Genomic DNA, 14,537 nt, shown 5'->3' on the forward strand with positions numbered 1-14,537 from the left:
CAGGGAGAGACATCAGGCTCCAAAGCCCAGAGCCTCAAAGTTATTTAGGTCTCCATTGAATTCAATGGGAGTTAGGTGCCAAAATCAGGGTCAGCTACAGCTTTTTTTGCCGCCCCAAGCGGGGGAGAGGGGGGGGGAAAAAAAGATAAAGCCACAATCGGCGGCAGCTCTACTGCGGCGCTTCATTCTTCGGCGGCAGGTCCTTCCCTCTGAGAGGGACTGAGGGACTTGCCGCCGAAGACCCGGACGTGCTGCCCTTTTACATTGGCTGCCCCAAGCACCTGCTTCTTTCACTAGTGCCTGGAGCTGGCCCCGGCCAAAATATCTTTGAGGATCTGGGCGGCTGGGCCCAAGAGCTATCCATCCTCCACTTTCTAATTGACCTTCAGGATAGAAACTGCAGCAACAAGCAGTGTGGGTCAAACCACTACTTCCCTACTGGTCTTCTGAGGAGAGCAACAGAACCACAGAGAACTTGGGAATGAGGAGAGAGACAATGTCACCAGGGACTGGGATAGGAGATTGAGGAAAGGGTGGGCTGAATTGGGAGACACATCTTGAGCAGTGACAAAAGTAGCACAGGAAGAGGGACATTTCAGTCTTGTGGTGGTGGAGGGGAAAGGCTCACTTTGAACTTTTGCTTGGGTATTGCCTGATGATCTCCACACTTGGGATCAAAGACTGGTCACTGAATTTGCATTTGCTATTAGCAGTGTCTCATTTCAGGACTGTTTCTTAGAGCTCCCAGAAGTCAGTCCCCTCACTCCCATCCTCCAAGCCAGGGGTGGCTAACCTGTGGCTCTGGAGCCACATGCGGCTCCTTGTATAGGCACCGACTCCAGGATTGGAGCTACAGGTGCCAACTTTCCAATGTGCTGGGGGGTGCTCACTGCTCAACCGCTGGCTCTGCCACAGGCCCTGCCCCCACTCCACCTCTTCCTGCCCCCTCCCCTGAGCCTGCCATGCTCTTGCTCCTCCCTCTCTGAGCCTCCTGCATGCCACCAAACAGCTGATTGGGAGGGGGAGTGGCTGCCGGTGGGCGGGAGGCGCTGGGAGTGGGGGCAAGGGGCAGAGCTGATGGGGGGGCTGCTGACGTATTACTGTGGCTCTTTGGCAATGTACATTGGTAAATTCTGGCTCCTTCTCATGCTCAGGTTGGCCACCTCTGCTCCAAGCAGTGACTATCGTGTATGGTGGAGTCCAGCTTTTTGTCCTTTCCACAGATTGCGCCTCCTCTCCTGCTCCCCACTGGTGTCTCGGTGCTGTCTGATCTCTGATTCATATTTAGTAGAATCCCAGAACTTATTCCTTCTAGCCCTTTCTTGTGGAGCCTTCCAGCGTAGAAAACCTACATGACAGCAAACATATAAAAGGCACTGGGTATGTTCAGGCAGAGGAGTTTCTCACACCAGCCTGCCATGAGTCCTTCGCAGGTGTAATGATTTACTTACAAGTGCCCTGCTCATTTCTAGAAGGCAAAGTTGTGGTGATTATTGAGCATTTTACATGTTGGATGGGGCATTTGTTTTGTCTCGCACGAGGCAAGTGCAGTAGGGAAAGTATTGGGGAAAGAGGAAGTATTGGTATGTCTCACATGTTCCCTACAATAAATAGGAGATTGAATTGTGTGACAGGGAGTCAACAGATCTGGGTTATAGCCTTAGCTCTGCCACAGACTTCCTGAGTGACTTGGGGGAATGTCACTTAACCTCGTGGTGCTTCAATTTCTCCTTCAGTTAAGTGGCGATGGTCCCTTCCCCACAGGCACGTTGTGAGGGTTAATGCATTAGCAGTTGTAATGGGGTTTGAAATTATGGGATGGAAAGTGCTATAGAAATATAAAATATTATTAACAGCAGAGGGTGTCAGAGAACCTACTAGTGGTAGCTCTACGGCAGTTTTTTAGACAGGGCACAATAACTTGCCTTAGCTCTGCATGTGCTCATTGACTGTGGGCTCTTTGGAACGTTCCCTTCACTGCCATCCAGTGGCTCATAAGGCTGTTCAATTAAGTCCTGCAGCTGCTGCTACTTCAGAGCTCCCTGCTGGAATGTCCTTACATGGATTCTTCATCTGGAAGATCTCTTTAAAATTGGTTGTGAATGTGCATAAAACTAGGATGAAGGTAGATTTTTATATTTATTTTCTCTGAATGGGGTAGTGGCCCACTGATTAGTCTTTCCATTCCCAGCCTATATCAGAAGGCTTTTATCTAACACTTCCGTTGAATCTTCCTCGACATGCCTTTTCATGTGAAATCTAATCAAGATGACTGGGCCAAGCAGTTACCCTTGGCATGCTGGCAGACAGAAACTGCATCTAAGCTTCCTCTGGGTATGTGCTATTCCAGGTAGGTTTACTGCTGTTGATACAGAGACTATCATGTCCTCACAAACTGGCACATCACAGCAAAAATATATTAGTTGAAATTATTTTTTAACTTGACCTTGAAAACAATTTCTGGAGCAGGAAAAGTGTCGCACATGGGAGGGCTGGAGTCAAATATTGTAATTGGAATTCAGAAGCCAGTGGCTGCATAATTTCATGAAGATCAATAGTAACAGTTGTAGAGAGATGCTGAGATAGAATAATCAATTTTCAGGTTTCAGGGCATAAACTGATAACTGGGGAGTCGAGAAGGACTGCTTCTCAAACCACGTGCACTACTGGCTAGATCCATTATAGGTTTTTTCCTCTTCCTCTGAAGCATCAGTGAGTGGTCACTGGCAGAGGTGGGATGCCCAGCCAGATGGACCAGTGACCTATTCCAGTACCAAAACTAGACATTCTCATGTAACAACTTCAGATACTGAAACAAAACGAAGGGTAAATAATTGCATGGTTTCCACTCGTCTCTATTTGAAAATTTATCAAATAGCAAACAAAATGGGTGGGAAGCTCTGGCTTTACCCAGTTTAAAAAAAAAAACAAAACACCTCTCATGTAGACAAGGCATATGGGCTAATCCACACTGGCAAGTTATACCGGTAAACCCTAACTTGAGAATTAAAACCAATATAGTTATTCTAGTATAAATCCCTGTATGGACACACTTATTCCAGTATAAGGATATGCCTATACTACAGCAGCATAGTTATGGTGCTGCAGCTGTGCTCCAGTAGTGTAGATGTTCCTAGACTGACAGATTGTTTTTTTTCTGTTGATGTAGTTAATGTACCTCTCTGGGAGGTGGGAGCTACGTTGATGGAAGAATTCAGGCTGCATCTACAGTGAACATTTGGTTGACCTGACTACATTGCACTGGGCATGAGCTATGTACTGTAGCTAGATTGAAGTTTTAAGTACAGACCAGGCCTAACAGTGCCTTTTTTTCCCAATTTAGCTTATGTCACGTTGGAAAGGGTTTAAGATAAACCAGAAAAAGCCACTCTGAAACTGGAATAAGAGTGTCCACACAGGGAGTTGTGCTGGTATAATTATACTGATTTAAGTGTACTGGTAAAATTATACCAATACAACTGGTAAAACTTTCCTGTGTCAACATGCCTGAAGCAACAGCTAAAAGAGTAGGAAAAAATGGTCAGTTTTCAAGATGAGGACAAATGATTAACACTAGTGCATGTTTAAATTTCTTTCTAGGTTCAATGTTGTTTATTAATTATCTGGAAAAGGAGATGACCAGTGAGGTGGCAAATGTTGCACCTGACATCAAATTATTTATTCAGGACTAGCTAGTCAAATTATCTAGTCAAGACTAGATAAGAATGACAAACTCCAGCTGTACCTAACAAAGACAGGTAAATGGGAGCCCAGTGGTAAATGGAAATTAAATGTTAAGAAATGCCAGGTGAAGCAAATTTGAAGGAATGATTTGAACTACTCATACACATTGCTGCTGTGTTTTAAGTCAACTGTTAAATCACATGGGAAGACGATCTGGTCATTATGAATAGTCAGCAAAAACCTCTTCATAATGTGTTGCGGTGGACAGAAAAACAAGTAAAGTTGTATCATATAAAGAACAGGCCTGAAAATATTTTAATTAGGGCTGTCAAACGATTAAAAGAATAATCACAATTAATTGAGATGAAAAAAGTCACGATTAATCAGTTTTAATCATACAGTTAAACAATAATAGAATACCAATTTAAATACTTTTGGATATTGTTTTTTACATTTTCAAATATATTGACTTGACTGATTTTAGGTGACATTGTAAATAAGAAGCAGACAGCATTATCTCCTGTAAATGTAAACAAACTTGTCTTTAGCAATGGGTTGAACAAGCAGTAGGACTGAGTGGACTTGTAGGATCTGTAGTTTTATATTTTGTTTTTGAGTGCAGTTATGTAAAAAATATTTCTATATTTGTAAGTTGTACTTTCACAATAAAGAGATTGCACTCTACTACCTGTATGAGGTGAATTGAAAAATACTATTTATTTTGTTTCTTTTACAGTGTAAATATTTATAATAAAACTAATCTAAAGTGAGCACTATACACTTCATATTCTGTGTTGTAACTGAGATCCATAGATTTAAAAATGTAGAAAAACATCAAAATATTTATAATAAATTTAAATTGGTATTCTTTTATTAACTGTGTGATTAAAACTGAGTATTTGCAACTTTTTAAAATCTAGTTAATTTGTTTTCTATTATTTGCTTCAGGTACCTCTAGCTAATTGACAGGCCTAATTTTCATGCCATTATGTAAGTTGAGAGTTTGCCCTCACCTAGAGTGCTGTATTCACTTTTGGTCACCCTACCTCAAAAAAGATGTAGCAGAAATGGAGATAGTGCTGAGCCAGGCAGTGAAAATGAGTAGAGAACTGGACAGATTTATGTATGAAGAGAGACTGAAACGATTGGGAGTGTGTAGTCCAGCCCGGGGACAAACAAGTGGGGCCATGCCAAAGATACACATCTCATGGACTAGTAAGCTACATATATGAGGTGGCTCCTGTCACTCATAATCTTAGAACATGCAGACATGCCAGGAAGTTAAAAGGCAACACACGGTGAAATAGGGTTACCATACGTCCGGATTTTCCCGGACATGTCTGGCTTTTTGGGCTCCAAATCCCCGTCCAGGGGGAAATCCAAAAAAGCCAGACATGTCTGGGAAAATCGGGACATGCGGGGCCGGGGGCCGGCAGTGCTGGGCGGGCCGGGGCCCGAGCCGGCACCCCAGGGCCCGAGCCAACCCAGGCTGGAGACGCCGGGGGGGCCAGACTGGGCCGCGCATCCTCACCCCACCCCCTCCTTACCTGCTTCAGGCTTCCCGTGACTCTCATGTTTGTGGGAAGCAGGGGAGGGGGCGGAGTTGGGGCGGGGACTTTGGGGAAGGGGCGGAGTTGGGGCATGGGCAGGGCTGGGGGCGGGGCCCCATCGAGTGTCCTCCTTTTGGAGGCTCAAAATATGGTAACCCTAGTTGAAAACTACCATGGGGCAGCTAAGGCAGGGATCGCAGCGCCCCAGGGCTCAAGACCTGAGTGGGGTTCACCGTTCAGGGACCATCACACAAAGCAGCGGCGGGTGTGCCCGTGCTGGACGTTGACCCAGCCACCCTGCTCGGGCAGGGAAGACTCCACCCCTGGGGACAGAGCTGCCCCAGACTCCCCTAGCCCCACCCCGTGGGTACCCAGGCCTGAAGTACCCTCTGCTTTGTGTGTGGCCCGGCCGGGCCCTGCCCCGCCCCATTCCCGAAGGTTGCCGAGGCCCCGCCCCTCCCCGTTCCCGAAGGTTGCCGAGCGGGGGTCGTGCCGCCTCGGCTCTCGAGCTGGCGTTTCCGGAGATAGCCGAGGGGCTCCGGCCCGGCCCCTCCCCTCCTCTCCCCGGCTACTGCTCCCGCCGCCGCCTCCTCCCCCTCTCCTGTGGCCGGCCCGAGTAGCTCGGCAGAGCGGCTGCTGCGGGACGGACTGTGCTGCTCCTGAGCCCGCTCCCTGACCCTTGCCCCGGCTGCGCCGGGCCCGCAGCGCCACCGGGCTATCGTGACAAGCGGGGACCCTATCGCCAGTGTGCGGCTGCGGCGGCTCCCCCAGGGGACGCGGGGCGGCCGGGGGGTCCGGTTCGGATGGCGGAGGGGACCCAGCCCCAGCAGCAGCTTCTCCCCGGCGGCGGAGCCCCCCGGGGCGTGAAGCGGGAGCCGGAGCTGGAGCAGCCCATGCCCGGAGGGGACGGCGCCGAGACCGGCCACAGCAAGCGGCTGAGGACAGAGGCGGAGGCGGGCGGCGGCGGCGGCATGCAGGTAGCGGGGCCCCGGGCCGAGCGGGCAGGCGGTGCTGGGGGCCGGCAGGCGGAGCCGGAGCGGGAGGGGGGGGGTCGGTGCAGGCTCGGGGGGCACCCGCCAACTGGGGAGCAGGTAACTGGGTTGTGTGGGTCAGCGAGAGCCTTGCAGCGGAGGAGCGGCGGGATCGGGACCAGGATCAGATCCTCTGGGGGTACCCGGTCGGGCCGATGACCGCGGGGACCGGCTCGGGAGAGCGGGGGGAAAGGAGCCGGCCAGGTAGGCTGCGGGAAGGAGGAGGCCGGTGCTGACCTGGGCAGAGATGGGACACTCTCCGGAGCCGGGGGGTATGGGCTGGCCCAGGACAGGTAGGGGAATGAGATTGGAGGGCGATGTGGAGTTGATTTGGGTCGTGGGTCAATTCCCCACCAGCAGCTTCATGTTCCCTGCAGCAGAAATGAAGCCAGTTTTCCGAGAGGTGTTTTCGCTCTTCCTTGTCCAGTGAAGAACATAATAATCCAAAAAGTTACTGATTCTAATGGAGAATACAGTGCTGATTCTGGAGAGTGCCCCTAAGGATATCAGTGTTTCGATTAGAGGCACACTTAGTTTTCAAACTGTTATTTTTGTGAGCACTCTCTTAAATAATGGGGCTTATTTGTTTTTAAATTCCTTTAAAAACAAATGTATACAGGTTTTTGTTTGGCTGTTTTCCCTGTTCTATTGATGTTTACAAGGATCTTCTCAACAATGAAGAAACTGATGGGGCTATATAAGAGAAATTGTGAAACTGACCACATGCAAAGTGATTTCAAATGCACAATGTAAACAAACTGGATAAAAATAGAGACATATTTTGTTAATCTAGTTGTTAACAGTAATCTGAGGAATTATTTATAACAAGATAATGTTTAGGGTTTTCAGACCTGATATTTTCACGTTGATATCTTTCACTATGCCTATTTATTAAAAAAATTAACACAACCTTAAAAATACGCCATTCCATCCTATAGTTTTGATTTTTAAGTACTGACTTTTCTGATGTTAAAGGTGTGGTAATATCTAAAACTGCAAAGACTGTTGTAGAATTGTTGGTATCCAATGTGGGGGCTGCCCTCCATTAACATATTTTCTTTTGCCAAATCACTATGTCTGTTGCACTGAGTCACTGGATGCCTATTTCTATCTTGGGTGCCTCAGATTGGTGACAGCTGCTTATTGCGGACTTCATTTACTACTTTTGTTGTTGTTGCTGTTTCTTCTGCTTTTTCCAGTTTTTAATGAATGGGAGAATATAGAAATTAGGAGTTCAGTGCTAGTTTACAGGATGGGAAGAGGCATCTTGGGGTTGGAGTATTCAGTGTATGGAGCAGAGGTGTCTTGGATAACATGAGGGAACAAGGAGGATCTGGTCTGTAATCTTAGAGCCTACTCTCCCATAGATATAGATGGGCATGAGTTTATGAATTCACATGGGTACGTCATCACAATGTACTATTTTAATTTATCAAGGGTACAGTTCTTCTGGGGACAGTCTTGTTTCTGTTTGTTCTTCACTGGGCCTTTCATTCCCACACGGCTGGATATCTCCCTCTGATTGTAGCTTCTGTGTACTGTATCACAGTCTGTGTAATGGCAGCGCTGCCCTGGGAGATGCTACGGATGGGAGTGGCAAAGGCAAATGGTTCGGCCACCGTGCATGTGTGTTTCTAATAATCAATGACACTTGGCCAGATCTTGCTCTTGTGTGTTTGTAAATAATGTCTAATTGGAGGTGCAGCTAATAAACAAGAGAGGTTTCAGAGTAACAGCCGTGTTAGTCTGTATCCGCAAAAAGAAGAACAGGAGTACTTGTGGCACCTTAGAGACTAACAAATTTATTAGAGCATAAGCTTTCGTGGACTACAGCCCACTTCTTCGGATGCATATAGAATGGAACATATATTGAGGAGATATATATACACACATACAGAGAGCATAAACAGGTGGGAGTTGTCTTACCAACTCTGAGAGGCCAATTAATTAAGAGAAAAAAAAAAAAACTTTTGAAGTGATAATCAAGCTAGGCCAGTACAGACAGTTTGATAATAGGTGTGAGAGTACTTACAAGGGGAGATAGAGTCAATGTTTGTAATGGCTCAGCCATTCCCAGTCCTTATTCAAACCGGAGTTGATTGTGTCTAGTTTGCATATCAATTCTAGCTCTGCAGTCTCTCTTTGGAGTCTGTTTTTGAAGTTTTTCTGTTGTAATATAGCCACCCGCAGGTCTGTCACTGAATGACCAGACAGGTTAAAGTGTTCTCCCACTGGTTTTTGAGTATTTTGATTCCTGATGTCAGATTTGTGTCCATTAATTCTTTTGCGTAGAGACTGTCCGGTTTGGCCAATGTACATGGCAGAGGGGCATTGCTGGCACATGATGGCATATATCACATTGGTAGATGTGCAGGTGAACGAGCCCCTGATGGTATGGCTGATGTGATTAGGTCCTATGATGATGTCACTTGAATAGATATGTGGACAGAGTTGGCATCGGGGTTTGTTACAAGGATAGGTTCCTGGGTTAGTGGTTTTGTTCAGTGATGTGTGGTTGCTGGTGAGTATTTGCTTTAGGTTGGGGGGTTGTCTGTAAGCGAGGACAGGTCTGTCTCCCAAGATCTGTGAGAGTAAAGGATCATCTTTCAGGATAGGTTGTAGATCTCTGATGATGCGCTGGAGAGGTTTTAGTTGGGGGCTGAAGGTGACAGCTAGTGGTGTTCTGTTATTTTCTTTGTTGGGCCTGTCTTATAGGAGGTGACTTCTGCAGCATATGTTGGTTGTTCCCAGGATTGGCAAAAAGAGCACTACCACTTATTAGAGTTTGAAGGCAGACATGTCAGCACATGAAAGACTCTTCTATCTTCTTGCCCCTTTATGTTTTGATCATCATTAATGAAATGTTCTCTCCTTTTTCAGATGCATTTGTTTGGAGTGCTTTTATTTTTATTTTCTCTCTGGAGATATTTTACACAATGTGTTTCTGCTAGAGAAGTAAGCGGGTGGTCTCCGTGCTTCTTGTGCTGTTTCTTGCACTGGATGTGTTGGAACTCTTTGAAAACAACGTGATTTATTCATCATATTTTTTCTGCTCTCATTCCTGCTTGGGTTTGTGGTTCTTGTTAATAGTCTCTGAAGGGAGATTTGTGTCCCATTTAACATGTTTCTCTCCTGACCCCTTCCCAAGTGCCAATACAATTTTTCTTCACTTTTATTTTCTGGTTATTTCCAGATTGGATGCTGGAGGCTTTTTTTTTTTTTTTTTTTTTAACTACCTTGCAGCAGGAAGTATTTGTTTGGAGATCTCCTGTATCTGGCCCTTCCTGGTGTTCGTTCTCTCTCTCTCTCTCTCTCTCTCTCTCTGTCTGTCTCATCACACTCAACCCCCATTTTCCCTCGTATCCCTCCTTTCTCACACCATTATATCAACTGAACTTGATTTGGAACATCACACATTCAATTTGTAATGCCCCCTGCTCCTCCAGGGGCTGCCACACACTTCCCTCTTCATTCCTGGTTGCAATGATATTTTCCCTGGTATAAAGGTCTTGACGTGTGAAGACTATGCGTGAGTGCACTGGAAAAGCTGCTCATAATAGAAAGGAAACTTGTATATTGCATTTAGCTGGATACTTATGAATGAATACATGAACAGTCTGATATGAACTTCTTCCATCTTTTAGGAGTTGAAAGCCAGGACATATGTCGTTGTTCTTGTGTACATACATGAGATGCACTGGTTTGGTTAAATAATGGTGGCTAATTTGGTTTACAGTTAGTTTACCAATATGTTTGTTCACACAGGCGTTTGCTCTGATTTAACTAAATTAAATAAACTCAGGTTTTAAATTGAACTGGTGCAACTCTTGCATAGAAAAAAGGCCCACCTAAATTTGGGCAGGGAATGTATTTTTGTTGTGTGTGTGTACAATGCCTATCGTAATAGGACCCTATTCCCTGATTGGGGCCTTTAAGTGCTACCACAATACAAATGCTAAATAATAATATATATGAATGTTTTCCATACAGGTAATGTAGGCAGACATACAATTCTAGCAACACAGGAAAAAAATTACAGTAAAAAGTCCTTTTGATCTGAAGTTTCACATGATTTTTAGGCCAGACGAGAGTGGTTTGTTTGTTTTTTTGGAAGGTTTTTTTTTGGTGGTTGGGAGTGGGCCAGTGGAAAGTTTGAGGCTAATCAGACAAGTAATTTTTGAGTTATTGTTTTTAGAAAAAATGGTGGTTCTTAATGTTTTGGAAATTTATCCTTATAACTTATTTTCCATCATGAGAAAGAGTGCCCAGACACTTCTAACTTTTGAAGTCACTAATTTTTTAACAAATCCTCCATGTAAAAGTTAGGCATGATGCTCGCAGAAGTTGTGAATTGCACATACATAGGATCTGTAAGTATCGGAGGTTTTATGGAAGCTAGAAATAATGTGAAACCAGTGACCTTATGTTGTGGCTCCTGCAGGTCTTTTACAGTCTCTAGTTACTATTCCAGAGGTACTAAGCTTAGTAGCTGCTGTTTTCAAAATGTTGAGACTCTGTGCCTGTAGAGCTTGTAAAGGTTGTGAAGGGGTCCTGAACTGCCATATCTATCACAATTTCCTTTATGTTAAAGCATTACATATTAATGTCACCGTTAGGTAGACAGTGAATCAGAATAAGGAAGAAGAGCGTAATGTTGTAATAAATCAACTCCCAATTACTGAAAAATCGTAACTCTTCCATAAACCTAATGATGCTTTTTTGTCTGTGTATATAGAATTGAAAAACTAGGTCACAAAGAGAGACTCCAGATAGTAACTGGATATTGAAAGGCTAATGCTGGGGACAAAGTGTGCGTTAGGTGCTAATGTAAACCCTAAGTATATTGAGTTTCTTATTCTTCACTCTCTCTCTCTCTCAGCCCTGGCACTAGCAGACAGCTTACACAGTTAGGGTTTCATTATCTAATCCATCTCTGATCAGCCTGGATAAGCCCTGTTTGGCCGGTGCTGATCTTGTTAGTAGGGTGGTGTAAAGCCGCTTGAGCTGGGATTGGGACAAATCGGATCATAGCTGGTATCTGAATCGGACATATTTCTGTTAATCAGGCTGTGGGAGGGGGAAAGAATTAGCCTCAGCAGAAGGTCCAACATAAGCTGCTTCTGTCTCCCTGTGGCCTGTAAGTGGCATATCTGCTGTACTGGGCCAGTAATGAGGGCTTGGATGCGTTTGTAAACTTTTTAAACAGAGTCCCAAGTGCATTGTTGCTTCATCTATTAACCATTTAAATACTGTGGTGTAAGAATGTAACTTTCTTTTCTGGGGGTTTTGCTGTTCCGAAGTAGTGATTCATTGGTTCACTTGAGCACCAGTCCCTCTGCTTGACCTTGATCCACTACTTCTCCAAGAGGTTGCCTGTTGTTCTGATTGAAGGAAGAGTGCCACTGAGACAAGCACATCTTTTATTTTTGTGCTGGGTTGGAGGAGAGAAATGGTGCATTGAACTGGGAAGTGTGCACTCTTTCTCCTTCTCTAGGAGAAAATGAGGAGAGAAGAATGGAATTGAAAAACATCATTAGCATGGAAAACATTGTGTTGGACATGTCCTCCCTGCCCTCTTCATTGTGGCATTAAAGGAATGCCAGCCAAGTGGGATGCACAGGTTCTTGGCCACCGCTGGAGAAAATGTCCAAGTGCTTCTCTTCTGATTGGCCTGTGAAGGGGCTGAATTACTCACCCACGCCAACCTTTTGTGTTTTCCACTTAATTTTGGGGGTAACTATCTGAATTTGCCTTGTTTTGTGAATTAAAATATTTTTGCTTCTGTGGGTGAGGAACCTGGTACTGGTGGTGGTGGTTGTACTATGAATCTGCTAGTAAAATCTGTCTGGAGACTTTATTTTACAGCACATTTCTTTTGGGAACGACCTATATGGCACCTGCATTCAGTATCTCTGTGAGGCAGGTAAAAGGAATTGCCTCTTGTCAGCTATAAATCTAACTGGGCATTAATGGATCTTTAAGTAAGGTGTGTGCTAAGCAGGCCACTGATGTTTTCAATGCTAATGATGCTTTTTCTCCTTCTTGCCATTCTTGCATCTCTGGTAACAAATTTCCAAAGACTGGGTTGGATTCTGCAAGGAGAAGAGTTGACTGGGACTGTAATAGGCAGGAGGAGTCTGGTTGATCCATCCTTTTGTAGTATGGGTGCATCCGTAGGAAGCTGGCTGGTTACCAGGTTCTCTAACTCCGACAAAGAGGAGCAGATAGTTTAGGGAGAATGCTGTAGAAGGTGCACACTGGGCTTGGACTTCCCTCCTTTCTGTCACTTACTCAGTGGCCATCTCTTATGAGGGATACCAGGAATGTAGAATATTCTTAGATAGAACTGAGCTTCATTTTCTGTATTAACCCGTGTCTGAGGTTCAATGAGGGATGTAAAGGGAGTTTAACTGGGAGACTGTGGGTTTATAGAAGTTTTTGGATGTAGACAGGCATATTCATGCTGATGTGGAGGTACATAATAAACCATCCTCTGGTTCATAATTATTTCTCTGTTCACTTTTATTCTCTGGGTTTTTTAGAATCTCTATATGGATGTTATAGTTGCCTCATAGGTGAAACCTGGGAAAGTTTTATATATTCTTCCCCGAGTTTAAAGGGAGCCTTTGGGAATAGACTGAAGGCTGTGACTGGTAGAGAAGCCGGAAGCTCTTTATAGCTGGCTCTTTTCCTCCTCATTCAGGAAGATAGGAAAGCCCCAGATAAATCAGATTGATGCAGTAGAACACCAAGAGAGTCTGTCAATATTTCTCTGGATTTTAGAGGTGTGTGTTTAAAGGTGATAGCTGGAATTGCAAGTCTAGAAGCCAAATCAAGGTCTGGTTCTTCTGGGGGCTGTTTTCTTTCCATATACGGTTGGGTGCTCTATGAACAATTATTTTATAATATTTCCGATTAGAAACAGCTGGATGTTTGCATTTCACAGAAATCCTGGGATCGTTGTGGCCATTTTGAAAACTTTATTGCCCACTTAGCCAATGAGGTTCATAACCAGGGTATCACAATGCAACCAGAATGCCAGCCCTCCAGGCTTCCCCTGTGAGTGGTACTCTGTGTTATTTCCAGTGGTTTCACTTGCGGAATCTCCATTTCACAATACACTTGAGTTCACACCTCGGGTTTCATAGTTGTTGTGGAGAAGGAGGCACTAGTCCAGAGGTGGGCAAACTTTTTGGCCCGAGGGCCACATCTGGGAATAGGAATTGTATGGTGGGCCATGAATGCTCACAAAATTGGGGTTGGGGTATGGGAGGGGGTATGGGCTCTGGGGTGTGGCTGGGGATGAGGGTTTAGGGTGCAGGAGGGTGCTCTGGGCTGGGAGCGAGGGGTTTGAAGGGCGGGAGGGGGATCAGGGCTGGGGCAGGGGTTGGGGTGTGGGAAGGAGTGCAGGCTTTGGCTGAGGGTGCGGGCTCTGGGGTGGGGCTGAGGATGAGGAGTTTGGGGTGCAGGAGGGTGCTCCGGGCTGGGATTGAGGGGTTCAGAGGGTGGGAGGGGGATCAGGGCTGGGGCAGAGGGTTGGGGCGTGGGGAGAGGCTCAGGGGTGCAGGCTTCAGGCAGCGCTTATCTCAAGTGGCTCCCGGAAACAGCAGCATGACCCTTCTCCGTTGGAGCACTGGAGAGGGCCATTGGAGTGCGTAGGAGCCCTAGGGGGGCCATGCCGCGGCTTCCAGGAGCTGCGTGGAGTGGTCCCCGACCCTGCGCCCCAACTGGAGCGGGGCAAGCCCCAAATCCCGCTTCCCAGCGGGAGTTTGAGGGCTGGCTTAAAACGGCTGCAGGCCGAATCCGGCCCATGGACTGTAGTTTGCCCACTCTTGCACTAGTCACTTGAGGATTGTAAGAAGCCAGAGTCACATGCTGGCTTCCTGCCTTACTCCAATCTCTATCTGTGGCTGTATTTACACTGAGGATTTTCCCATTGTTGGTCTAGCATTATAGTGAAAACATTAGTGTACATGGGTGCAGATGACACAGCTGAAAAAATGCAAATGCCTAGTATACACTAGTGATTCCACTGTTGCTAGTACTGCTGGGGTCAAACTGGGGCTGGACTAATGGTGGGAGAAGTGCTGAAAATTCTCAGTATAGGCAAGACTGTCATTCAATCAACTGGCAAGTCTGATAAAGTTTGAGCTGTCCTGTATAACTGGGTGTAAAAGTAAGAGAGCAAACGGTCTGGGAGGAGATTAGCAGGTGCTTTGGGTGGCATGGCAACCTAATATTTAATTTCCCCATATGAAATATTAATTGACTG

The 14,537-nt window shown here is 45.8% G+C and overlaps 1 protein-coding gene across 15 annotated transcripts in view; it reads left to right on the forward strand.

The window, feature by feature from the left end:
- Window positions 1–5,781: 5,781 nt before the first annotated feature.
- RBFOX2 (RNA binding fox-1 homolog 2) overlaps window positions 5,782–14,537 on the forward strand; it is a 250,700-nt gene continuing 241,944 nt past the window's right edge. For 3 of the 15 annotated variants that reach the window (XR_004646662.1, XM_034777653.1, XM_034777726.1), the window contains exon 1: window positions 5,790–6,211. Coding sequence is in view for 14 of the 15 variants with exons in the window: in XM_034777653.1 (XP_034633544.1) it covers window positions 6,038–6,211 (174 nt within the window). In the remaining variant the exon portion in view is untranslated. Of the gene's footprint in view, window positions 6,212–14,537 lie in introns of all 15 variants that reach the window. The other 12 variants (XM_034777715.1, XM_034777685.1, XM_034777694.1 and 9 more) reach the window with 9 other exon arrangements.

This window comes from Trachemys scripta, chromosome 1, assembly GCF_013100865.1.
Source record: "Trachemys scripta elegans isolate TJP31775 chromosome 1, CAS_Tse_1.0, whole genome shotgun sequence".
NCBI lineage: Eukaryota > Metazoa > Chordata > Testudines > Emydidae > Trachemys > Trachemys scripta.